Source organism: Embiotoca jacksoni, unplaced genomic scaffold (assembly GCF_022577435.1).
Source record: "Embiotoca jacksoni isolate LCO1_2020_lvr unplaced genomic scaffold, fEmbJac1.0.p SCAF_32, whole genome shotgun sequence".
In the NCBI taxonomy this organism is placed as follows: Eukaryota; Metazoa; Chordata; class Actinopteri; family Embiotocidae; genus Embiotoca; species Embiotoca jacksoni.
In genome coordinates, this window is record NW_027185384.1 from 4,874,371 (window position 1) to 4,900,368 (window position 25,998).

At 41.8% G+C, this 25,998-nt stretch overlaps 1 protein-coding gene across 4 annotated transcripts in view; it reads left to right on the forward strand.

The window, feature by feature from the left end:
* The window catches only part of celsr1a (cadherin EGF LAG seven-pass G-type receptor 1a), an 86,175-nt gene extending 60,560 nt beyond the window's left edge, over window positions 1-25,615 (forward strand). For 2 of the 4 annotated variants that reach the window (XM_069164885.1, XM_069164886.1), the window contains 29 exons: window positions 972-1,135; window positions 1,315-1,440; window positions 4,164-4,330; window positions 4,526-4,711; window positions 4,803-4,916; window positions 5,052-5,226; window positions 5,327-5,468; window positions 6,949-7,069; window positions 7,403-7,586; window positions 8,725-8,826; window positions 10,205-10,299; window positions 10,679-10,888; window positions 11,125-11,308; window positions 11,419-11,562; window positions 11,660-11,843; window positions 12,553-12,720; window positions 12,827-12,953; window positions 13,054-13,254; window positions 17,023-17,197; window positions 17,891-18,003; window positions 18,372-18,451; window positions 18,559-18,685; window positions 18,802-18,927; window positions 19,177-19,313; window positions 21,741-21,841; window positions 21,963-22,103; window positions 22,307-22,576; window positions 22,666-23,044; window positions 23,954-25,615. In XM_069164885.1, coding sequence (XP_069020986.1) covers window positions 972-1,135; window positions 1,315-1,440; window positions 4,164-4,330; window positions 4,526-4,711; window positions 4,803-4,916; window positions 5,052-5,226; window positions 5,327-5,468; window positions 6,949-7,069; window positions 7,403-7,586; window positions 8,725-8,826; window positions 10,205-10,299; window positions 10,679-10,888; window positions 11,125-11,308; window positions 11,419-11,562; window positions 11,660-11,843; window positions 12,553-12,720; window positions 12,827-12,953; window positions 13,054-13,254; window positions 17,023-17,197; window positions 17,891-18,003; window positions 18,372-18,451; window positions 18,559-18,685; window positions 18,802-18,927; window positions 19,177-19,313; window positions 21,741-21,841; window positions 21,963-22,103; window positions 22,307-22,576; window positions 22,666-23,044; window positions 23,954-23,981 — 4,471 coding nt within the window. In that variant the 3' untranslated portion in view covers window positions 23,982-25,615. Of the gene's footprint in view, window positions 1-971; window positions 1,136-1,314; window positions 1,441-4,163; window positions 4,331-4,525; window positions 4,712-4,799; window positions 4,917-5,051; window positions 5,227-5,326; window positions 5,469-6,948; window positions 7,070-7,402; window positions 7,587-8,724; window positions 8,827-10,204; window positions 10,300-10,678; window positions 10,889-11,124; window positions 11,309-11,418; window positions 11,563-11,659; window positions 11,844-12,552; window positions 12,721-12,826; window positions 12,954-13,053; window positions 13,255-17,022; window positions 17,198-17,890; window positions 18,004-18,371; window positions 18,452-18,558; window positions 18,686-18,801; window positions 18,928-19,176; window positions 19,314-21,740; window positions 21,842-21,962; window positions 22,104-22,306; window positions 22,577-22,665; window positions 23,045-23,920 lie in introns of all 4 variants that reach the window. The other 2 variants (XM_069164884.1, XM_069164887.1) reach the window with 2 other exon arrangements.
* The last annotated feature ends 383 nt before the right edge of the window (window positions 25,616-25,998 follow it).

Consider the following 25,998-nt stretch of genomic DNA (forward strand, 5'->3'; position numbering starts at 1 on the left):
AAGCCACTAATATGATGCAAATCGGAGGCTACGTCAAATTGCCTTCATTACAACAGATTACACAACTTGCATTCTACCATCCTCTCCTCCTTTTATCTTTTAATCTCTGTGTTTATCCTCGTGGCCTTCCTGCTGTCAGACGTGGCCTTAGAGAACTAAAAACCCATCTCAACACAGGCTTAAAAGGATTTACTGTGTATTTACCGCAGACTAATTAATCTAAATTTTTATAGTGCGAGTTTTTTTTTTTCCCGTTTTTTTTTTTAATGAGTCTTTTGGAGAGTGAGCATGCTGAGACACATTTAGTGAGTAGAGGGTGTGGACAGAGAGAGAGAAAGCTTCAAAGGGTAGTTAATGAGGTTGCATTCCTTCAGGAACTTGTTGCACAGGTCACAGACGCTGAGAAGCGTTTACAGGATGCTTTAACTGTGTCACGCGGGAATATTCAAACATACTGTACACTCATTTCTCATGTGGTGCAACCAGCAAAAGCCTGATAGGTGGGGGGGGATATGCACACAGCTTATACATTAAGGGATTTATTGGGGTGTTTGTAGTACATTAAGTCTCTTAAAGCCCTCAGGTGTTTGATGGGAGTGTTTCAGAAGCTTTGTATGTAAGCAGCTTCCTACTTGGCCGAGTAGGTTAAAGCTCACTAAGTCATGGAGATGCTAACACGTAGCCTTGTGACTGCTTTAAACTTTGAACATGGTAACCTTATTTCAGAAATGTCCATCATACTCAGGGTTAATGTCTTTACCTCAGTCATCCTTTCAGGGGTAAACTGGGGACATCGGTGACACCCAGTCCAGAATTTATTCAACCATTTAAAGTTGTTGGATATTGTCGAAGTGGGGGTCCATACGGGGCTCTACATTTGCCGTTTCTCTCACCACAGTTTTGGACCACCAAAGCATGATTGTCCATTTAGAATTTTGCTCTAATCCATGTTCTCTCTGTATCTCCTGAAGGTCGCTGGACTTGACAGGACCGCTGTTGCTCGGTGGGGTTCCCAATCTGCCCGAGGACTTCCCAGTGAGGAACAGAGACTTTGTGGGCTGCATGAGAAACCTAAGCATCGACAGCAAACCCATCGACATGGCCAGCTTCATTGCCAACAACGGCACCACAGCAGGTTAGATATTTGCTCAGTATAGTGAAACAACTCCAGCTGATTGAATATGTCAGGAAAAAGTTATCCTATCCTATTATTCAATCCTGACTATTTTCATGTTTGTCTTGTTTCTGCAAGCAAAAAACAGAAACACACATTTAACACAGGTGTTGATATATTTCAATGTATTTCATGTCCAGGTTGTCCAGCAAAGAAAAACTTTTGCACAAATGATGTGTGTCAGAACAGAGGAGTGTGCGTCAACAAGTGGAACACCTACAGCTGTGACTGCCCAACCGGCTTCGGAGGCAAAAACTGTGAACAAGGTAAGAAATGTGTGAGAATTTTGTTTCTTTTTCCAGAGGAAGTGTGACTTGAAAATCCAATTTGTTAGTGAGAGTGTTTGCATGCACATTTTTTCACTCTTGCATCTACAAATGCATTCACTTACAGGCGTGTCTCTGGCCAAATGTGTCCGCTTGCTCCTCTGTGAGCTTCTGCGTGTTTGTTTACATACAGCATGTGAGTCTTGAGGACTTCCAGGAAATGGTGTGTGTTCGGGAGATCAAGTGGGATAAGGAACACCTTCTTTGACTCAGTCTGACTCATGCAGCATTCGCAATGGAAAGTCACAGTGAAGCCTCTGCTCACTGTTGTGGAGTCACTAAGCATGGCCTGAGGTCTGGAGTTTTAGGACAATGAACAAACTCAGGCTCTGAATCACTTATCAAACTCAGAGGATGAAACACACACACACACACACACACACACACACACACACACACACACACACAGCACTGACCCCAAAGTTATGTCTGTTCCCTCAGCAGCAGACATGAGACAAGCAGCTCATGTTACTGTGCAAACATGTGTACATATATATTGCTCAACATAGATTGATAAATAGTGTGGGGTAATGAATTTGGCAGTGTTTAGTTAGCCAAAAGAACATAAAAGCATCTCTGTCTACCAACAGTGTTGTTATTTACACTTCATAACCCCTCTCATGTTCTTTGATGGTAAGCAGAGAACTTTGATTTCTTCCTTCAGGGCGAGCTTCCAAACAATGTGTGAAGGTGTGAATACCTCTCCTTGCCCTCTCGTCTATGAGGTAGCCACCCAGGCAGTGCCAGGCCCCAGTATCCAGTATCTGAACTGGGCTGGGATCACAGCAAGCTGGGAAGAGGTTTTGGCCGCTCTGCTGCTTGTTGACACATTTGGTTTAAGGCTTCGCACACTTTGCTGCCACATGAGAAATAAGAGTTTTGTTACTGTGTATTTCACACTGGCACAATCATCCAGACTGGATAGACATAAAAAAATACTGAAAACTAATGGAAGGCAAAGCAGCAATTTCTTGTTTTGTTCTAATTTGACTGGTTTAAAGTCAATTAAAAGACCATTTTATAAAGAAAATGGAATAATTGTGTTGCCAGACAATTTCTGTTCCTTCATTTGGTGATGCAGGGAACTGGTAAAGTTCCCATTTGGTCCCAGCCTGTTCAGGTATGTATTTTTTCCACTCAGAGGTCGGAACATTCCCGCTTCCAATTTGCTCATGAACGCACTGGCACTGCTTCCCACATTATTTCTTTAATAAGAGAGCGAACAAAGATATATAAGGTTTAAAAGTTGCGAAACAAGGAAGTGGAATACTCTCACTAAGTTTAAAGCCATCTTTTGTATCTAGATCTTTTTTTGATTTGACCAGTTTTGCATGTGTGATGTTTTCATCAATGCCAGTGATGTGTCCCTGGATATATGGCAACACTGTGCTGTTGGATATCCAGACTGAAAAATATGGAAACACTTAAACTCTAGCTCTACCACGTGGTCGCTATTTTTTGGTTGAAAGCGAAATATAATAAGAATTTAAAAGTTTAAATTAGCCCTGAAAGAATGGCATTTCCATTAGCGTGTGCTAATTAGCAAATGTTATCAGATTGTTATTAAAGCACTATTGTTTAAAAGTACATCTTCATAGAGCTGCTTCACTTTCTATCTTATAACGAAGAGCTGAGTCCTAATAAAGTTACCGATAACTGAGTGGTTATTTTTCTATGTACTTACTCTTGTTTTTTTTTTGTTTTTTTTTAATGATACTTTATGGAGGACTACATTGCTTCAGCAAAGTAGTGAGACAAAAATCACTGTCTTTACCTGCTACCAGGAACAAATATGTGCTTTATCTCTTAATTACAGCTTGTGTGTGAGTGTATTTTTGAGAGCTTCGGTTGAAATATGTGCCCCGGGGAGCAGAAAACATGCAGAGTGTATATATGTGGATTACACAGGAGAAAACACTAATTGTATGCTCTCTCTAAGATTGACCCCTGTTTTGTGCAAGGAGGACGGTGTTTGCTCTCGACACTATGTCACGTCTGTAGGATTTTATGTGGATTTTCCAAATGTCTCCAGACATTGGATGTTTGTCTAAGTATTACTGTGTCATGATCCTTTGCACATAAAGTAGTAATTATATCACACTGAGGAAAAACTTAACAGGGACTAAAAAAAATATCACCATTTTAACACACTAAACAGTTAATATTCATGCACCTCATAGCTTTAAGTTCTGTTTTTTTATTTAATTTTTTTTTTTGTCATATGTAACTCTTCCAATATTAATGCTGTAATTACAGATAACATGTAAGAAAACGTATCTCCCATTAGCTCACTTCCGTCATTTCACAATGACTCAATTACTGTTGCCTCTAAACGTTGTTAACTTTGTGTTTCACTTCATTGAAAAAGAGCATTATGTCATGACCCATTTTGGGTTTCTTGAAGCTTAACCTTTGTATGTAGCGAAGGAACAGCTCCTTATTTTTGTTTTGGTGTTGTAAAGCAATCCAGCAGATTCTCTGTAAAGTATGACTTATTGTCTGTTGCTTCAAAGCAGTGATCTCTTTTACTTATATCAGACTGAATTGTTGCACTGGTTCATCCATAAAATGCAACTCATAGTACCTTTAAACACATTTAATGCCAAATGATAATCAACTTTAGCCAACAACCTTATTCTTCCTCACGTCTCGTCCCTTCCTAGTGATGCCATCTCCTCAGTTTTTCGATGGCCAGGCACTCGTGTCCTGGAGCGAGCCGGACGTTACCGTCGCTGTTCCCTGGTACATGGGCCTCATGTTCCGCACCCGGCAGCCTGCTGGCACCCTGATGCAGGCCAACGCTGGACCCTCATCCACCATCAACCTCATGGTGAGATACATATTGCCAACCAATTATTGTCCAAATGTCATCATCATCAGCATGCAGTGCATTTTTAAAAACAATTTAGACTTAATTTCTTCACAGTCAGCACAAAATACTTTTAGAATGAAACGTAATAGCTTTGGGCTGTAAAGTTGAAGCTGCAGTCTCGTCATTTCATTTCTCCATCTTTTCACCCTCCAGGTGAGTGAGCAACAGGTCCGCATGGAAGTGTTCCTGAGGCAGCAGTTGGTGGCGTCGCTGAGCTTCCCCCAGGTTCGTGTCAATGACGGGGAGTGGCACCACTTGCTGGTAGAACTGAGAAGCATCAAAGATGGCAAGGACATAAAATACATGGCCGCCGTATCCCTGGACTACGGCATGTACCAGGTACAGGGCATATTACATCATAAGGAGTCAAGGCAGTCCAAAAAGTTCATGTCGAAAATGTTCTCTCATTTTCAATTCTGTTTTTAAGCAGAGGTCAGTGGAGATCGGTAATGAGCTCCCAGGTCTGAAGTTGCAGACTCTTCATGTTGGAGGTTTGCCTGGAGAGGGAAACCATGTCAGCAAAGGATTTGTTGGCTGCATACAGGTGGGTGTGGGTGTGGGTGTGTCTCTGGGTGCTTTCCCCTATTTTCTTTCTGTTCTTTGTCTTCACCCGCTCCTTTCTACTCTTTTTCTTTCCCTTTCCTGAGTGCCTTCATCATCAGTATGTGCTCTTCATCAGGGTGTGCGTATGGGTGAGACGTCCACCAACGTGGCCAACGTGAACATGGCTCAGGGCCTGAAGATCCGCGTGGAGGACGGGTGCGACCTGGCTGACCCCTGTGACTCCAACATCTGCCCGGAGAACAGCCAGTGCAGCGACGACTGGAGTACACACACCTGCGTCTGTGACCCAGGTAATACACACATGCACGAGCACACACTCCTCTTTAATCTCTATATTACGCTCAGTAAGATTTTGACATCATTTCTTCATCTTCACCTTTTGACCCGCAGGTTACTTTGGAAAGGAGTGTATGGACGCTTGTCAGCTCAACCCTTGTGAGCACGTTTCCACATGCGTCCGTAAACCAAGCTCCTCCCATGGCTACACCTGTGAATGTGGACAGAACTACTATGGCCAGTACTGTGAAAACAAGTAAGGTTGCTTTCTTCCTGAACCCTACACTTGTGTGTGTTTGTCTAAGAGGGAGAGCAAGGAGAGACTTTTTAGTAGCACTCACGATTGGTAGTAAAAAAAAAGGTCCTTATTAAAATGAAGTAAATTTTCTTAATTATAAACTAGCGGTATTATTCAGCACTGTGCAGTCTGTATGTTTTGCAGTGCATACAGACTGAGGAATCTACAATCCCACATACATTTTTGTTTGGTGCTATTAATCATTCTGTAATTATAGACATCCCTCAAATGGCAGAAGACTTTATTTTGAAATACATTTTTCCATCATTTGTTCCTCTTGCTGCCATTTAGAGAAATTCCAAAAACTCTGGCTCTGGATACATGTTTTGTGCCAGAGAACAGCAGAGATGCTGCAAAAGTTCGCACACAGTGTTAAATGCAGTTAAGAGACTGTCAGCAAACAGAAAGAAAAACAAACAAAAAAAAACGTTTTTGTTAATGATTTACTGATATTAAAATGCAAAGAATTCCACCTTTAAAATTACCAACACTTATACAGATTGCACCTTTAACTGCACTTCAGAAAAAAAATAATTATGTTTTTTTAAACAGACTTCTCAATATGCAGCTGCTATAAATGAAACAGACTAAAATTGGACTTTGCCTCGAAGATGAAGCTCATTAATCTCCTTTGGTTTGGGTAGATTCTTGCTCTTTTTCTAATGTTGCCATTTGTTCAGTTTGTCAGTAATCTGAGCTCGACTGTGTGTGTGTGTGTGTGTGTGTGTGTGTGTGTGTGTGTGTGTGTGTGTGTGTGTGTGTGTGTGTGTGTGTGTGTTGGAGAAAAGGAAAGATCAGACATCAATAAGGAAATAGTCAAAGTATCACTCATCTATTGGGGAATTCTTCTCACAGTGGTGTGAGAGTTCACGTGAATTAGCCAGCCCTGATTGAGAAGCAGTCATTTCCCTCTGAACCCTGACCCCTATGACACGCATCACTTCCTGTCCTAAGCAGGATGTGGGATTCCCCCTCACGCTTGACTGACCCTCCACAGGTGTTTAGTCTTTGCTGCCCTCATGCTGCCTCTTGTCCCCTATCAGATCACACCACAGCGATAGAGATCACATTGAGAGAGAAAGAGAGAAAGAGAGTCTGTGTGTTTGTTTGAGTGACTTAAAAGTGTAAAGGAAGTTTATTCTAGATTCATTTAACAGATAATCAGCTGTTTGTCTGTGTCTGCAACCAGATCAGCCATTACTTTGCACTTTTTTTAATTTTAGCCCAGAATACCTGAAAGTTAAACAGGTGCCTTAGTAAAAAATTTTTTAAATGAAACTGCATATGCAAAGAAAAGATAGTTTTTGTAATTTAAAGGAAAATACAGTTTTGTGGTTGCATATGACTCGTTACTTATTTATTTGTGTCTTTTAAAATTGCAGATGGTGTTAAAGAAACTTTTATTTAATGCATTTTTTACTTTTGTCTTTGCTGACAGAGTGGAGAAACCATGTCCTCAAGGTTGGTGGGGGAGTCCCATGTGTGGTCCATGTAACTGTGATACAAGCAGAGGGTTTCATAAAGACTGCAACAAGACCACAGGAGAGTGTCGCTGCAAGGTAAATACGGACATAAGTTAATATTTTACACGTCTCTTTAGTATTCACCTGATCTCTTTACAATATAATGTTTCAGTTTAGAGCTGAGGCTTCTCAAGACAAGATAGGAACTGTTGCTTTCTGGATAATATTTACAGTGTGACATTTGAAAGAAAAATATAACACTATCTTCATCTATATGAAAAGTTGAAGTGACAAGAAATTACATACATCTGCTTTGAAAAAAAAAAAAAAAAAAGCATTCAAAAGAAGTACTAAGTCATTGCACTGCTCATCCAGATGTCAGAATCTCCTCCAAGCCCAGTCATCTGCATCTTCTCCTACTTCCTGCAGGAAAACCACTATCGTCCAGAGGATGAGGACACCTGCTACCCCTGTGAGTGTTTCTCTGTCGGCTCCGAGTCTCGTACCTGCGACCCCGTCACCGGGCAGTGCCCCTGCAAGGGAGGAGTCATCGGCCGTCAGTGCAACCGATGCGACAACCCCTTCGCTGAAGTCACTCCCACTGGCTGCGAGGGTACGTGAATAAAATATTTACAAATGTACCATAAATGTATCATTTATAAACTTCAGCTTATATTCAACTGACTGATTTGCTGAAATTTAATTAATAATTAACCTGTAAAAGCCCACAAATAATTAACTGTTCATCAAAGTATAACCATGAAGATCAGATGATTTTAATAAATAAAAGGGACAGTCGTCAGAAAGTTGTTTGAAGGTTGGGTGTATTTACCTCTAAATGTTCCGGGGATCACAAAGTGGGCCCCAATGATTCAATGAAGTGTCAAAGGGAGACAAATAGTGTCGCTCACATCTGCTGGTGCAGCAGTTGAGCTAACTTCACATCTTTGTCGCCACCCAGTCAAGCAGAAAAGGCAAGTCTGGCTAGTGTGCTAACTTGGCAGCGGAACTGCACTCACACAATACAGTAGAGATGAATAGAAGACAAAACCACCGAGTCCCCAACACAAAACAAATGTCAAAGTTCTTACTGTTTGACCCAATATGAAGCTCTGCAGAGCCTGAGAACGTGTTGGGACTTTTAATAGTCGTAAAATCCTAAATCCAATCTGACAATGCTGTTTGTTGTTGTTGTTGTTGTTGTTTAAAACGGTCCCAAATGTTGCAGTGTTCATTTCTGATTAAGTAGATTTAAGACATTTTTCTAACTGAAATACATTCTGATGGATGGACGGGGTGAAGTTGAAAGAGTAAAAGAATGAAGAGGTTTCTTTGATAAGATTAAGTTTTGCATCACAGCAGCAGCGAAGGAGCTCGTAATATTTAATGAAACACGGGGAGATTACTGGGATCTACGAGGAGTTACAAACAAACTAACAACCCTGCAGGTCCCAACCTGGTTTGTCCTGGACCCAGATATGCTGAAATGAATTATGTATCACATTTTGTGTAATAGCCCTGCAGGATTAATGAGGTTGAATGTCACTGTGCTGGTCTGTCTGGCTGTTTAATAAGGCGGAGTGGATCGGCCAAGTGGCCACCTGAAGTAGACCCAGAGCAGGCATTTACTTTTTAAAGGGAAATCACGGCGGTTAAAGTTTGGGTGGTTGAGCTTCAGTTTATGATTAATTTCTTGGATCCAAGAAGTGTCATGATTTTAAGTGTCACATAAAATCATCCTCTCTTTTCAGTGGTGTACGAAGGCTGTCCCAAGGCGTTTGATGCCGGCATCTGGTGGCCCAAAACCAAATTTGGACGCCCAGCCGCTGTGAACTGTCCCAAAGGATCCATCGGTGAGTACCTTCTGGCGACACCTACAGCATGTGGACTTCATATTTATCTCTGGATGTAATCACAACAGCCTGTGATCCACTTCAAATGAGTGGAGATCAGAAGAGCTTTAGGCCACTGATGGGAGGCTTCATGTGAAGGTCAATAACAAAGTCACGGTTAAGTTTGATGAAAGTGTTTCAGGAATACTTTGTTACTTTTAGACAGCGACAGGCTAGCCGTTCCACGTTCTCAGTCTGGCAGCTGTTTCATATTTAACAAATCACTATGAGAGTGGTATCAATCTACTCATCTAATTCTCTGCCAGAATGGGCCCACAGTCTTTAACCGTTTTCTAAACGGCAGCCACAACATTGTGCGATTTCTTTTATCAAAAGTCACATGGTCTTGCTTTAAAAACAAAAAGATGTCAGTCTCTGTGCCAAAACACTCTGTTATTGTGTAACAGCAGGATGGGTACCTGTGTTTTTGTCAGTTAGGGTATTTTAAGGTATAAATAAATACACACACTGTCTCTCATTGAAGTTTACATTAATAAGGTCTCTGATTGGCCACACTGATTGGAGTGTGAGAGAGTGAGAGTGAGAGTGAGTGAAAGAGAAAGAGAAAGAGAAAGAGAGTCAAGGTAAACTCAAACGTTGAGTTAAGGGACCTGATCCCAGTAAAACACTATCTCTTTCTCTTTCCTGGTTACTCCCTTAGTAACTGCAGTCACCATGGCGACTCCTTTGTTGTATCCCAAAACTCATTGGGGAGTTTATTTGTGAGCATCGCTCGGTGCCCTCTCTTAGCAGCCGTTTCTCCCTCTGCAACAATAGCATCGGAAAAGACTTTGCATTTAGATTCCTTCTTTTTTCAAATTTCACCAGACTCAAACAACTTAAAGCAGGAAGCGTTTTTCTTTTAAGGTATTACACTGCTGCACAGAGAGCAGTTAGAGCAGTTTAAAACTGCTAGAGGTTTATTGTTGTGCCTGACGTATCGTTCAAATCTGACTTTTATTTTTTTTTTTAGATAAATTTGTAGTCGTACATTCACCAGAGAAAGACCTGTTCTTTACTGCAATATATGTGACTGATGTCCATTTCAAGTGCCTTTATAGGTCAAAATTGCATGAGTAATAACAGGATTGTATTTTTTAGCACTGCAGGTATTTCTTTCAGCCCCATCAACCTTAACAAATATCTGCCTGCATGTAGCCTGAGAGGCAACACCCAGGGCAAGAAAACATCCAGTATATGAAGCTGCGTGCATGTTTTGACCTTCCATATTGCCATTTTATGACTGTATTGTGTTTACGTAGTGTTTACTTTATGTCTGGGAAGTACTAGTACTGGAATTGATTTAGTTTTAATTTCTTCCGTTTCTGTATTTTTTCAGGTACTGCCATCCGCCACTGTAGCGATGAGAAGGGCTGGTTGTCGCCTGAGCTCTTCAACTGCACCACCGTCACCTTCTCTCACCTGAAGAAACTAGTGAGTACTTGACAAAATTAAAGGGAAACACTTTCACTTTCAGATAAAAAAAAAAAAAAATCTCTCCCTCTAGCAGTAATGCATTTCTTTTAAAAGCCATAATTATTAGTGGACATTTGCAGACAAAAAAAAAAAAAAAAAATCAGGGAGCTGATGTGCCCTCAACAAAGTGAAATTTGATCACCAGTCTATATGAGATTTTAAGTATTTCATGTATTGTGTGTGAACCTGAACCTAATACTCAAGGCTTGAACAAAGTCTCACTAATCCCAGGATTGACCAATCTCTATTATGTTTCATCACACCCACTCAGCTTTTCCTCGCCTTGACCTGCTCGTGCTCTCTCTCCTTTCATCCCTCAAACCCTCTGTTCTCCCAGAACGAGGATCTGCGGCGCAACAGTTCAAGGATGGATAACGAACGCTCCAAGAATATTGTACGCTTGCTTCAAAGCGCCACCAACAACACGCCTCATTACTACGGCAACGACGTGAAGATGGCCGCCCAGCTGCTGAATCACGTGCTGCAGTACGAGAGCCAGCAGGCCGGTTTCGATCTCACCGCCATGAAAGACGCAGAGTTCAATGAGGTAGAAAATTTTAAAAAAGACACTCGGCCCAAAATGCTTCAGGGCAAACAAACTGTTGAGTTGTTAAAAATAGATATTGTAAAACCCATTTTGTAGCACTGGTGGCACGTTGCCCTCAACTGGTCGATTCTCACCAGAACAACTTTATCCATTGTCGTACATATCTCAAGCTTGTTACTTCACCTACAATGTATCGGCCATAACTTCCTTCATTGTAATTTGTTGGATTTTTCCAGAACTTAATCCGAGCAGGCAGCGCCATTCTGGATCCTGACACCAAAGAGCACTGGGAGCAAATCCAGAGGACCGAGGGCGGCACCGCGCATCTGCTCCGCAACTTTGAGGATTACGCCAACACGCTGGCTCAGAACGTCAGGAAAACCTACCTGAAACCCTTCACCATCGTCACCGACAACATGAGTGAGTGGTGGAGTCAAACTGTGCATCATCTGTACAAATAATTACACATCGCATCTTATTTCTCTTCCCTCCCATCTCTTCCTTCTTTTTCCTGCGCGGCTTTACCTCAGTTCTAACCGTGGACTACTTGGACGTGTCGGACCCGGAGAAGGCGACGTTCCCTCGGTTCCAGGACATCCAGGAGGCCTACCCCAAAGAGCTCGGGTCTTCTGTCCACTTCCCGCACTTTAATTTACGAGCTCAGGTCCACAAAGGTAACAATTCCGGTTGAATCGCACCACATCTGTGGGTTGTGTTTGGGTTTTTTTTTGCGTTAAAGCTGCTTTAAAAGCATCTTCTGTCTTAACACAGCTGAGCCCACTCCTGCCCCCCCAGCGCCGACCGTTCCCCCCCTAGAGGAGGGACACACGGTGTCTGATAGAAGACGGCGCCACCTGGAGCCAGCCGCCCCTCTGCCCGTTGCTGTGGTAATCGTGTACAAGTCGCTGGGAAAGCTTCTTCCAGAAAGATACGACCCCGACCGCAGGAGTCTGAGGTATCACTGTTACTGACGTCTGTAAAACAACAAACTCTCACACTAATTACACTCAATTTCAGAAGCTGAATAAATAAGTATGAGCTTTTGTTAGACTCTGGACACAAAGGAGTGTCGACCAACTTTCTCACGCACTTCACTAGGATTAAATTATGAAATGTAAGCCAGGCAAACAGTTGCGCTCATGACCACAAAGATCAATAGATGTCAGAAATAGGAATGCACACTCTATCTGAACTCTAAAAACTCTCGACTCCACTTACTAGTATTTATATTCTGTAAACTTTTAAAGAACCCTACCTCATATGAAATGTTTTCATCTTTGATTTTAACGCACGTCATAATATTTGTGAGCATTGTTTGAAAGAAACCATCACTTTGCAGGCCCATAACATTTGAAATAGTTTCTCAGAGGTTGAACATGAAGTCAGGGAGTGTCCTGTGTGCTTTCCGTGTGTGACAAGAGAAAAAGTCATGAAAGATGTTATTCTAAAATAAGATTAATGAATTAACACGAGGAAATAAAATAATTTAACCATATTTTGACAACATTTTGGTTTGTCATGGAAAAAGCATTCAGACGTTGAAAACTTCAACTCTGAATATGAGTATGTACAGTTTGAGTCATATAAACCAAAGGGCGACTCTGGACAGTGGTTAAAATGAATACTTAAGTTAAATTAAGTTAAATTTATGTGTGTATTTTCAGACTCCCCAACCGTCCGGTAATCAACACAGCCATAGTGAGCGCCACCGTCCACAGCGAGGGCCCACCTCTTCCTCCCATCCTGGACCCCCCCATCACTTTGGAGTACACCCTGCTGGAGACGGAGGAGCGAACCAAGCCTGTCTGTGTGTACTGGGACCACTCCATCGCGTGAGTTAGAGGAGTATTCAGTCATATTTGCAGATATAAGTGTTGTTGTTGTTTGCTTTAAATGTGTACATTACTGACACCTGTGCGTGTGTGTTGGGGTGGTTAGGATCGGTGGCACAGGCGGCTGGTCCTCTAAAGGCTGCGAGGTGCTGAACAGGAACAACAGCCACATCAGCTGTCAGTGTAACCACATGACCAGCTTCGCCGTGCTGATGGACATTTCAAAGAGAGAGGTACAGTCTAAAAGTTCTATTCAAAACATCCTGCTGAACTTTCTATTTTCTGCCTTCTGCGTGGTTTCTGACTCGGATGTCCTGGAAATGCTCTCCACAGCACGGCGACGTCCTCCCCCTGAAGATCGTCACCTACACCACAGTGTCGGTCTCCCTCTTCCTCCTCCTCATCACCTTCATCCTGTTGTGCCTCCTGCGGCATCTCCGCTCCAACCTCCACGCCATCCACAGGAACCTGATAGCAGCGCTCTTCTTCTCTGAGCTTGTCTTCCTGCTCGGCATCAATCAGACGGACTACCTGGTCAGTACATGTTCAGCACACACAAACTACACGTGAAAAATATCCATAAATAGTGGAGACACTGCGACATATTTTAGTTGCCTTAGACAGTTGTTTCCAACATTTCTTTTGTCAGACATAAACCACCTTGTGGTCCTGTCACACGACGACTGGAGAATTTCATGAGAATGATTTAGATGTCGAGCAGCACAGACTTCACATGCATATGCTAAAAAACACAGGACGAAGTCACACGCCCCCGTGGCTTGTGGTGTGGTGCAACTTGATGCGGGATAAACACGTCTCTCTCTGGTGTTTACAGTATTGCTGTATCAGAAACTGACAGGCATCCTCGGATATTTGTTCAGCCGTTAGGCAGCCTTCTAACGCTGGGTTGACAGGGGCCTTACAAGACTTAATGCGCCGAGGCCTACCTGAGAGTCTGTCTTTATTTGACAGATTATGTGTTTTGATGATCGACTAATGACTGTAATAGTTAGGAATGTCCTGGTTGCCACAGCGCTCTCCAAATATAACATTGTTTTAAGTTAATTTTAGTGAAGTGAAGTTCCTGGCTGGATGTAACCTCATTGTAAATCTCCCTTATTAATAAGGAAGGTATAAACTGAGTTAGTGTCGAGTTTGAAGTCAGAAATACAACGAGCCAGTTCTTCTGATAATCTCATTTTGAGCTGGTTTGGTCAAAGACATGGCCAGGAACACACACACACACACACACACACACACACACACACACACACACACACACACACACACACACTTACACACACTTACACAGACATACAGTAAAGGATCAAAAGGTGTGGGATTTCTTTGAAGTCTGCTGACAGACCTTTGGACACACACACACACACACACACACACACACACACACACACACACACACACACACACACACACACACACCTCCATGGGCCAGTAGTGGAGACATGCTGTGACTGGTACTTGTCTCCAGAAGCAGGCCTCAGGGTGGTGGGCCCTGGCAAAGGTTTCCCAAAACAACTTCATAGTTTTTTTTTTATAAATCTCTCATGTCTGCGGTACAGAAAACATCATTAATCTCTTAATTGACGAGTCGTCCTATTGGTTTTTTTTCTAGAGGACGAAAGTTTTTAACATCTGAGAAACGGGGAAGACATAAGGACAGAATTGAAGCAATAATTCACATTTTATGGAACATATTTTTCACCTTCTTGCCATGATGAGAAGATCAATGCCACTCTCACTTTTGTAGGGTAAATATGTAACTGTAGCAAGAAGCTGGTGTCAACCCTAGCCTGGCTCAGTCCAAATATAGCAAAATCCCCCAGCTCATTTATTTAATCAGTACAAAACAAAATATCATCATTATCCCTCCTTAGCTACCTGTCTAGGTTCAAGTCTAGAAAGTATAGAAAGTTTAAAATAAATGTATCAGCTCTGACTAATCTGGCTAAACCAGATGTCTTCAGTCTTACAAAAAGACATCAAGACATCATCAGGTCCAACTGTCAGTCCCGTAACACCGTGGTGGGCTGGAACCGCCAACCCCCAGCCGTCAACCAGATGTACATTTTGCCTCTGACCGTCACAGTGGCATCTATCAGTAGGCTTTACATGCTGCTTCAGCAATATGTCTATTTATGAGTAGTTCACACCTCATCATTCGCATGGCAAAGACATTTTAAATCAGCCACATATTTCAAGTTTGGGTCCTAGAAATCTAGTCTAGAATTAACAACTGCCCCTGCACGTTTGGATAAACTGACTATGAAGTGAGTTCTCATACCTGAACATTTTCCAAATACGAAAGAAAAAAGGCAAAAAAAAATGTAATTCGTTACCTTTACCTGGAGTTGATTTCAACAGTTTCTGACCAATCAAATGATCTCTAACAATTAGATTTAACAGAAAGAACCAGCTTGAGTTTTGGAATTCATCACTAACTGTAGGGGGGGTAGGAGCTTATAAGTTTAAAGGCCCCACATAAATTGTGGGAGTTATCATCTGCATGAACTTTTGTTAAAGAGTAGAAGCCAAGTCTGCAAGACAATCCTTATAAAAGAAAGTGGGAGTTAAATCTGTTTGTTGTTTTGCATCTCTCTGAATTAGATAGATAGATAGATAGATAGATAGATAGATAGATAGATAGATAGATAGATAGATAGATAGATAGATAGACAGACAGACAGACAGACAGACAGACAGACAGACAGACAGACAGACAGAGACAGATCTTTGTTTCTTTCTTTCTTTCTTTCTTTCTTTCTTTCTTTCTTTCTTTCTTTCTTAATCCCCAAGGGGAAATTATTTCGCTACAGCAGCATTGATAGATACAGGAAAGCAATAAAATAGCAGTAAAAAATATTAAATATAAAAATGCACAGTATATACAATAAATAGAATAAAATAAAATAGAATAATTAAATTAAATTAAAACTAACTAAACAATAGTGCAAAGGTTTTTTTTGTTTAGTTTTTTTAATTAGTGCAACAGGCAGGTGTGCGTGTCCTCCAGAGTTTAGGTGTGTGTGTGTGTGTGTGTGTGTGTGTGTGTGTGTGTGTGTGTGTGTGTGTGTGTGTGTGTGTGAGAGAGAGAGAGAACTGTGGAATGCTGTCAGTGTGTGCCCCAGGCCATCAGCAGGATGATTTATAACCCTGTCAAAGTCGTCTCTCTTTCTTTCTCCTTCTCTGATCTCCACAGCGGTGCACAGTATTACTGAAACACACTAAAACACACTCAACTGCTGGGACATTCCCTGACACACAGCATTCCTTTATTACAGCAACAGACGTGGAAAGTGGGAGGAAAGGAGATAAAGGAATGTGGGGATAGGTTGAATCATTACTGTATTACATAAATTGTGAAAGTTTGTCATGAAAAAAGTTTGAGATGTGTTACTGTTAGGGCTGCAAATGTAGTTGATTAGTCCATTGAATGGTGGAGAATTTTCTGCAGCCTGAAGTGACATTTTCAAAACAACAATCGAACACCCAAAGAGATTCAATTTGCAGGACAAAAAAAACAGCAAATCATCCCATTTAAAGGGGTGTAGTCATGCTTTTGAGGCAATACGTGATTAAATTGTAGTGAGTTAATTCACTGACTAATTAAGATTCACTGCACACCAACTCTGCGAGGCTGTAAAATATAGAACTACAGCCCAACCAATACTTTATTTTTGGTTAGATGCCGATATTAGGGAGTAAAAGAAATCCAAAATTGATATCGGCTCATATTCTGTATTTACAGAATATATAAACACATTTTTGTAGTGACCTCTTAAATGTGGTTATCAAACACTTTTGACTCTTGTGACAAAGATATGTAATGTTGGCAGGTTATTTTACAGTTTATTCAGTGAAAAAAGTACACTTCACCGGTGATTTATTTATTATAGATAACAATAAACACACGCACACAAACAAACAAAAGACACAATTTCTAATTTACCCCAAGGATCTTTTTTTTCATTATATTCAATAACAACAAAAAAAAGTTTTAATATTGGTGCATATCAACAAATATATACTGATATATCTGTGATAGGCCAATATTGGCAGATGTATTTCAGACTCTAGCTGGAACACACCTCATGAAAGGATTGAAAGATTTACTGGCTGCTGAATTTATCTACTGATAATGTAGAAAAGTAAAACAAAAATACAGCATGATGGCATGTGAGTGATAGACCCAGACTGGGCTGTACTCAAAGTCGTCTCTCTATCTTTTTCCCCTCATTCTTCTCTTGTCTCTCCACATTTTGCCTCCCTCCTGCCTCCCTGCAGTTCATGTGTACGGTGATAGCCATCCTCCTCCATTACTTCTACATGTGCACCTTCGCCTGGATGTTCGTGGAGGGGCTGCATATCTACCGCATGCTGACAGAGCTGCGGAACATCAACCACGGCCACATGAGGTTCTACTACGCCATAGGCTGGGGTATACCGGCTATCATCACCGGTGAGAGACACACACACACACACACACACACACACACACACACACACACACACACACACACACACACACAAGCATGTTCGCATGAGATCAGAGAGAGAGCGATGGGAGATGGCAGGTTGTCAGGGAGATTCGTGTCATGACTCGTCTCTCCTGAAGAGAGACTCGTGGGAAGATTATTTAAAGAGACAACGGAGGAAAGCGACATAAGGAGAGACACATATTCTTTACTCTGATGTCCACAATCTGTCAGTGAGACAAAAAACACTGGCGTGATTTTCACATATTTAACTCAGTTGCAGTGGAGAAGAGTGTGTGTTGCTTAACATGCAGGATTTATTTATTTTTTTATAACCCTTTTTATTGTCCTTCATATAACCACAACATAAAACGTCAACCATCGGATACCATCTATATATCAGCGCCATTTTTTCTTAGCCTGTCGCTTCTACAACCCTTCGACGGTCCAGTAAGGTGACTGTGCTGTATTAAAGGCTTTACAATGTACTGACATGACTGTTGGATGTGAGGATAGCATAATGTGAGAGAAATATAAAGATCCAGAGATCCAGAATGGGCTCCACAGAAGAAGTCACAAAAAGTAAAAGACAACAGAAAAAACTCTTGACTTTTTAATTTTTTTTTTTAAATCTAATGCAATGTATGTATTTTGAATGTGTTTGTGTGTGTGTATAGGTTTGGCAGTTGGTCTTGATCCTCAGGGTTACGGAAACCCAGATTTCTGCTGGCTTTCTGTTCATGACACACTCATCTGGAGCTTCGCAGGACCCATCTTTGTTGTTGTCCTGGTATGTGCACAAAAATAATGTAGCCTCTCCTTTCCTGCTGTCTGACTTGACCCATAATAATATCAGAAAATGAATGTGGCAATTTTGAAGGAAATCGTGCAGACAGCTGAAACACGCCACAAACTGCACTGCATCAATTATCCCTGACTCATTTGAAATGTGATATTATTTGAAACGCATTTGCGAGGCAGCGACGTGACTCTGGTTTTTGAATTCCGCATGTGAATGCTTTGACACATACGCTTGGTTCAAAGTGGTTTCATGCAATTTGGGAAATATACAATTACAAAGCGATAAAATGATGTGCGCCAAAATACAATGAAAATAAATGAATGAGCGCTCTCCATCTTACTTGCTTTTCTTTAAAGGTGAACACAGTGATCTTCATTCTGGCAGCGAAGGCTTCCTGTGGTCGCAGGCAAAAGGCTGTGGAGAAATCAGGAGCGATGTAAGTTTCTCAGCACAGCATCCGGTGGTCAATACAACTTTTGAATTATACATTTAAAAAAAAAAAAATAATAATAACAATTTATATCTGTGTTTTTCCCAACTCAGTCCTGCACTACGTATGGCCTTCCTTCTCCTACTGCTCATCAGCGCCACCTGGCTGCTCGGTCTAATGGCGGTCAACAGCGATGTGATGACGTTCCACTACCTGTTCGCTGTCTTCAGCTGCTTGCAGGTAACAGCGTTATTTAACCTCAGTGACCTCGCAGTCCGCAGATAATACACGTACACTTTACTCACCTTTCTCATACTTACTCTGTAATAAGCATGATTCTTTTACTTTCCCCACAGGGAGTCTTCATCTTCTTCTTCCATGTGCTCTTCAACAAAGAGGTGAGGAAAAACCTCAAGAACGTCCTCACGGGGAAGAAGAGCATGCCCGACGAGTCCAGCACCACAAGGGCCTCTTTGCTCACAGTACGTAAACAGACAGAACATGTTCACAGTTTTTGTTTTACATTTCTGCCTGATTTCAAATCAAATCATCAAATTACACCATGCTGTCTTACTTGTTCCGTGTTTTGTTTTTTTGTAAAATACTCGTACAGGCCTCGTGGTCCTTAATTATACATGCAATATTTGTCATTGCATTTTTATTAGATCTTTAATATCTTGTGTTTTCTCCTTCATCTATCCTGTCTTCTATTTTCCACCTTCCACCCTCAGCGCTCTCTCAACTGCAACAACACGTACACAGAGGACGGGCCACTCTACCGCTCGGGCATCGGCGAGTCCACCGTCTCCCTGGAGAGTACGATCAGGTCAGCCAAGAGCCGCAGCAGCTACCTGGCTTACACTCTCAGGTACAACACCCTCACTGACTGCATGGCTGCTTCCACTGCACTGTTGCATGACAAGTGTGTGTATGTATGCGCATGCGTGACTGGACTTTTTTTTTTTTTTCACATTTCTTTCTTTGTCCCCTGTTCTGCATGCCTGCTGATGCATCAGATGTTTCACACTTACTAACACACACACAAACACACCAAGCCCCAAATTTATCTGCACACATGACAATAATACAAATCCCTTTGAACCCACCCCCACCCCCCGGCCCATTATTATCTACCTCACTCACTGAATTTCTCTACATTTGGAGGGGTTTTCTCTCGTTTCTTCCCCACATGCATCCTGCCACATAACGGCACCTGCGCTGTACCGGGATTCTGCTTGCTTGAAAGACCGTGCTCAGATTTGCCCGTGCATGGTGCGTGGCCTGGTTGCAAAAAAAACAGCAACACACACTTACAGGAACAAGAATTCCTATTGAAACCCACCAAGGCAAAATAACACAGTAACAACGGTGTCCATTCACAACATTCAGCATACTGTTGTGTTCTATTTTGTACGTCATTATTATTACACTGCTAACATTCTTAATGTGAGATTTAAATGTTATTTGTAGAGCAGTATTTTCATGATATGAGGGCTAATGTATTGGTAAAAGTGGATTGTGTGAAAAAAAATATAGATACATTTTAATTATCTAATGATAATGTGATGTGAACTAGTTGAAATAAACAATTTCAAATAAAACTGAACATTGCAACCTTCATGGCGGTAGGATTTACTGCAGGGTTTTAATACACTGCATTAATTTAACGGAAACTAATGTTGGTGTTGATGTATAATAGGGAAATGTTAGAGTAAGATGCTAAAGTAAGTGCAGTTTACTACCGAAACAAAAAGTTGTGTTTAACAGCACTGTCCACTGGTTCTTTAGCATCGAGCATGGGCGATTAGCAGTAGATAGGGTGTTACTTTTTGTGAAACAGTTCAACACAGAACGATCCTGTTCGCCTGAGACCGGCCATACTACATACATTTTGTTTTTATAATTTATTGTAAAAAATGTTGATATTACAGCTGTAATATATTATATTTATTAGTGTTTTACAGTAGTATTGATAACTGCATAACATTAAATATACTGTATTTGATAATTGATTTGAGATTGTTCATAAAAAAAAAAATCACATTAACAAACCATCATGTGGCTCTGATATTAAACTCTCAGTTTTAAGCTAAAAGAATTGCAGTTTTACCTTATCACTTCGGTAGGTGTACCTAATAAGCTTTATTATGCTGGCTCTTGACTGTGAGCAATATATTTTAGTCATTGACTACTAGCTTCTGTAAACTGGATCTCATGTTAGAAAATGTGTATCGTTGTACAATACAGCAAAGCTGGGCAGAGCTGCATAGAAAATTTGTATAATTTAGATTCTAATATGGTCTAGCATGACAAGTGCGGAGATGATGAACCGTTAAAAAGTTGACATTTTGAGATATATCTTTCCCATTGTGCTTTTTATCATCTAATCTCACCTGTATGTGTCATACAGCTGTGAGTTTTCAGTGTTTCATAGACATGTTTTCATCGCAGTGGAGTGGTATTACATGTACCTGGTGTTTTAAAAGAGTTTTACAGAGTCAAGGTTAGGTCTGACTGTACGCCTCGACTCGTAAAGCTGTCATCTGGGTAATTTGAGACTACACTAGGGTCAATGAGAGCAAAAATGCTGTGGAGGGGGGAAAGATGTGGCGTGCCGCTTGTACAAGAGACAGATCAGGGTAGAGTAACGAAAAAGGAAAAGGGGGAAAGAAGAATATATGGGTTAGAGATGCGGAAATAAAAGAGCAGGAAAGAGGGGAGATGGGATTGTACCTGTTGAGGTGGGAATGTAATGCATACCTCTTCCCTGAAGCTGTTGGCACGTCTTCAGCTGCTTCCAGAAGCTTCTCTTAGATCAGACAGGTCAGAGTCTCCAGTAGCATTTTTGCCCTCCAGCCAAATTCTCAATCCAACCTGGAATCAACAGGTAGAGAGGACAAGGGAGGAGAAAAACAGACTGAGCTGCTTCATCCAATTATCATTTTGTAATTTATGATCCATCCGATGAAGGAAGCTGAATATAAATGGTAAAAGCTGCCACTGGATTACCCTCCATCGATCCATCGGTGCCAGATGTTTTTTCTGTTGATGCTGAAGCAGGCAATTTATCAACTTTAACCTGACTGAAGCACGTCTAAACAACAGAAGCAGATGTTTTGTAATGATGTCTTGAACATTAGTTGTCTAAAACCACGAGTTGGGGCTTGAATTAACTTCCAGCGACGCTGTGCTCCCCCTCCGTCTCCTCCAAATCTCCACCTCTACTTTCCACTCCCATTTGCCTCCCCGTCCTTCTCTGCCTTTCCCCCTTCTCTGTCTGTTCTTGTCTTCTTAGGGAGGAGTCTGGTCAGAAGCCCAGCGTGTCTTCAGGAACAGCTAAAGGACACACAGATCTGGATGGACCTCTGTTCCACAGGAACGGCACCAAAGGAGATGGTGAAGTTTAAATATTCAAATAAATAAAACCGTTTATTCATTGGCATGGACATGAATATGCATATTTCTGTGCATTTTATTAATAGAGATATCTCCCCCTTTTCCTTCTTGTTCCCATCAGACTCTGACTCAGACAGTGAGCTGTCAGTGGATGAACACAGCTCCTCGTACGCCTCCTCCCACTCCTCCGACAGCGAGGATGATGACATTGATGTCAAGCCAAAGTGGAACAATGAGAGACCCCTTCACAGCACCCCGAAAGGTTCATGTTTGGTCCCGTTGAGCCTAAATAGAGGCTGTAAAATATAAATCTTTACCAGGATTAGAAGTTTAGGTCCCAATAATACATCTGCAAAATGTTAGCTGTTCACTCTTGTAAAATAAGAAATTTGTCATCATATCAGAAAGAAAGAAATGAATGTTTTGTTTTAACATTGCTGATTTCGATATGTCTCCTCCTACCAGCTGATTCAGTGCCCAATCACGTGAAGCCTTACTGGCCAGCAGAGGCCACCACAGCCAGTGACAGTGAGGATCCGGGCGGGGCAGAGAGGCTGAGGGTGGAGACCAAGGTGAACGTGGAGCTGCACCCGGAGAATAAACTCAACCACACCGGTGAAAGAGAGAGGGAGGCTCCCCAAGAGAGGGACAGACAGACGCCTGGTAACGCTAAAGACGCCGCACCTCCCAGTCAGCCCAACAGCAACAGCAACCACCAACCAGAGCAGAGAAAAGGTGAGGGAGGAGACATTTTCTGACCTGATCTCAATGAATGACTTGATCTTATGCGAAGTGTGCTAATATGAATCGTCCGTCTGATTCAGGTATCTTAAAGAACAAGATCAGCTACCCTCCTCCACTGACTGACAAGAACATGAAGAACCGCCTGAGAGAAAAGCTTAGCGACTACAATCCCCCCACCATCACCTCCCCTCCACCGAACAACAACAACACCCCTTCATCCCCACCCCCCTCCTCCGTCAACATCATGACCCCCTCGTCCCGGACGCCTTCGCAGGCCTCCAACGACGGCGGTCGCCTCGGGAACCACGAGGGTAGCTCGCCCATCAAGCCGCTCGTCGCCCCGCGACCTCAGCTCCCCGTTGGCCCGCCGCCGGCGGGCATCTACCGGGAGACCAACGGAGGGGTGGCCATGCACTTGAAGTCAGGGACGGTCAACGGAGGCAACGAGTCTGACTCAGAGTAAGCAAAGAGTCTCGGCATGTAACAGCGATGATGGTTACAATATATGATCATTGTCAGCGCTCATAAAACACCAGTCTGAATCCTTCGGCCAGTGACTCATTCATTAGATGAATGAATGATTGCTCGGAAGTGGGTACTTGTCATTCACTTGTCTCAATTGAAATCACTTTAAAAGGTGACTCAGCATCAATTTGATTGCGATTTTAAAAGTCTGAAAACCCTTATTAGCAAGCATAAAAGTTATGGCTAAATGACAAGTAATGCTTGACCTTGAAACACTGCATGTATCATAATAGGATCCATCGTTAAAGGAATAGTTTGACATTTTGGGAAATATGCTCTTGGCCTTCAGCAACTGGTTTGCTTAGCTTAGCTGGAAACAGGGGGAAAGACTTTTACATTTTTTTTTGTACAAATTAAACAAAACGAACACATTTTATGAAACAAATGAGATACAATATACTGAAGTCAAAGTATATTGTGTTCATGTGTGAGCTTCAGAAGTGCTACTAGGTGGATTTTGTTGGCAAGAGCCCGGCTAGCTCTATTTCCCTCTGTTCCCAGCAAACCAGCAGCTTCTGGTAGCATCATATGAAAGTGGTAACAATCCTATCATCTTACTCTTGGCGGAAAAAAAAAAAAAAAAACATTAAATCATATATCCCAAAAATGCCGAACAATTCCTTTAACTATAGCATGATATAATGTGACCATCCTGCTTAAAATGCTGCATGATGAATCCCCGCATCCCTGCATTCATTTTCACCCTGCATGTTCTCATCTCCCTCTCCTTCTCCTTGCACTCTTCCTCCCTGCACCTCCCCACCTCGCCCTCCCTCTTCTTTCCCTCCTGCCCTTTTCCTCCGTTAACAGTGGCAGTAATGAGACTTCGATCTGACCTGTTAGGAAAACCCAGACCAGCCTGCCCTTGTGAGAGGAGGAGCCCAAAAACCTGAGTAGAAGAAGGAGAGCCGAGAGTAGAGGAATCCAATGAAAGGAAGTTGAAGATGGAGGGGCACTGAAGATCGGGCGAAGGGGAGGAAGAAGAAGTCTCTCTGCCGGATTTGTCCGTCCATCCCTCCTCTCATGTTTCCTCTCCCTGGAGAGCAGTATTAATTGCAGACTTTAGGACTGCCGGAGACAAGACAATAAGCAGAGACGATGGAAAGATATGAGGAAATAATAAAGGGAATGCTGTGTTGGACTGTACCAAGAAATGGCGCAGTGGAGCCATGTGTGCCAAAACCTCGAAAGGAAATGGGGGCCGAAGAGTCAGAAGATGAAGAATGCCCCCAGGAGTGATGCTCCTCTCTGGTGGTTGTGAGAAGCCTGAATCGGGTTCATTATGTCGACAAGAGAAAAACAGATGTTTAATCACTGTGCATGAACCAGCTGGTACAGTCACACGTGTAGTCCAAAAGGATTTCAAGGACTACAGGTCCCACAAGCATCAGACACAGACTGTTCTCAGTGACTTTTGAACACTTCAGACTTACTGGACGGCGCTATCACACACCGAGTGCTCTTTCTTTTTTCTTCTTCTTTTTTTTTTTTTTAAACTCAAAGAAAGGCTTCCACGGCTTCTCAGTGCAGTGTATTTAGAGTGTAATTAATGTGTAGATAATTTTAAAGCTGAAGAAGAAATGCTCTATTTTCTTGTAGCAAGGACGAGTTTTTAAACTTAAAATAATGTGCCTGCATTACGCTGGGAACGCAATTGTGAAAAATCACTTCCTGTGCTGGTTTAATAGACAGAGAACAAAAGTCTGTGTGCCTTCATCCTGGACCGAAGCCTTACACACACGCACACGCACACGCACACGCACACACACACATACCGTTTATTCTATGACTGTTGCTGTCGTGTGTGTGTGTGCGTGTGTGTGTGTGTGTGTGTGTGTGCATGTAGAACAGTAGAGCTTAAATGAACATTAATTATGTGGAACAGAGAGAATTTTCCTTTCTGCTGTAAACAATTCGAGCACTATGAACCTGAGGCCTTCTTTTCCAGTGTCCGTCCTGCCTGTCTGTCCGATGCAACACACCTGGTTACCAAAGTCGTGAGATCCAGTAAATGAGCAGATTAGGGTTGGGGTCAGTTCAGTTTTATTCCAAAATTGGTGGAGAAAAAGACATTTTTGTAATCTTTTTTTTTTTTTTAGCATAAAAGTAAGGCAAAGAATGACGCATCACTGATGGATCTCATGTTTTTTTCATGTATTTAGATTTTTAATGATTGCTCTTTTTTTTTTAAATTTCTGAATCCGAGTTCAAAGTCAAAATGACAGCAACTCTAATATTTTTGCAGCTAGTTTATGGCAACTGACAACGGACAGCACGTTTACCACTCACTAAATGCCTTTGTACGTTACATACTGTACACCCCCAGTGTTTTGCCCTCATGTAATCAATGCTGTTGATAAATGTCCTTGTTTTTTTTTTTTGTATGATCCGAGACACTGGAAATGTTTTGTAACATAATGTATATTTATTTTTTATGGTTTTAAGACACTGGAAAGAAGAGATGATTGCGACTGTAAAATAAAAAATGACATGATGAATTTTTAACCGTCCTGTGCCTTCACATGTCTGTCAGGTGGAAAGAAATAAGGCTGGTTGAAACTTGAACACTGCTCAAGGAAAATTTGGTAACTTCACCTTTTCGAGGTCCAAAAAAGGATGAACAGAAATTGACAGTCACTAAATTATAGTTTTACACTGTAGAGGGGAATATTTGCTCTTTAATCAACATTATCCAACAAAAGTACAAACATTAGGAAGGTCTTCCTTATATATATGGTGCAAATAGAGGGAGATTTCATATACAAGCAGCCACTTCAATTCAAAAATGTAGTTTAAAACCCATGGAAACCTACTTTTCTAATCAGCGTCACAAGAAATGGGATCAGACATTAATACGCAAAATGTTAAATAGGTATGGTTGTTTCAAA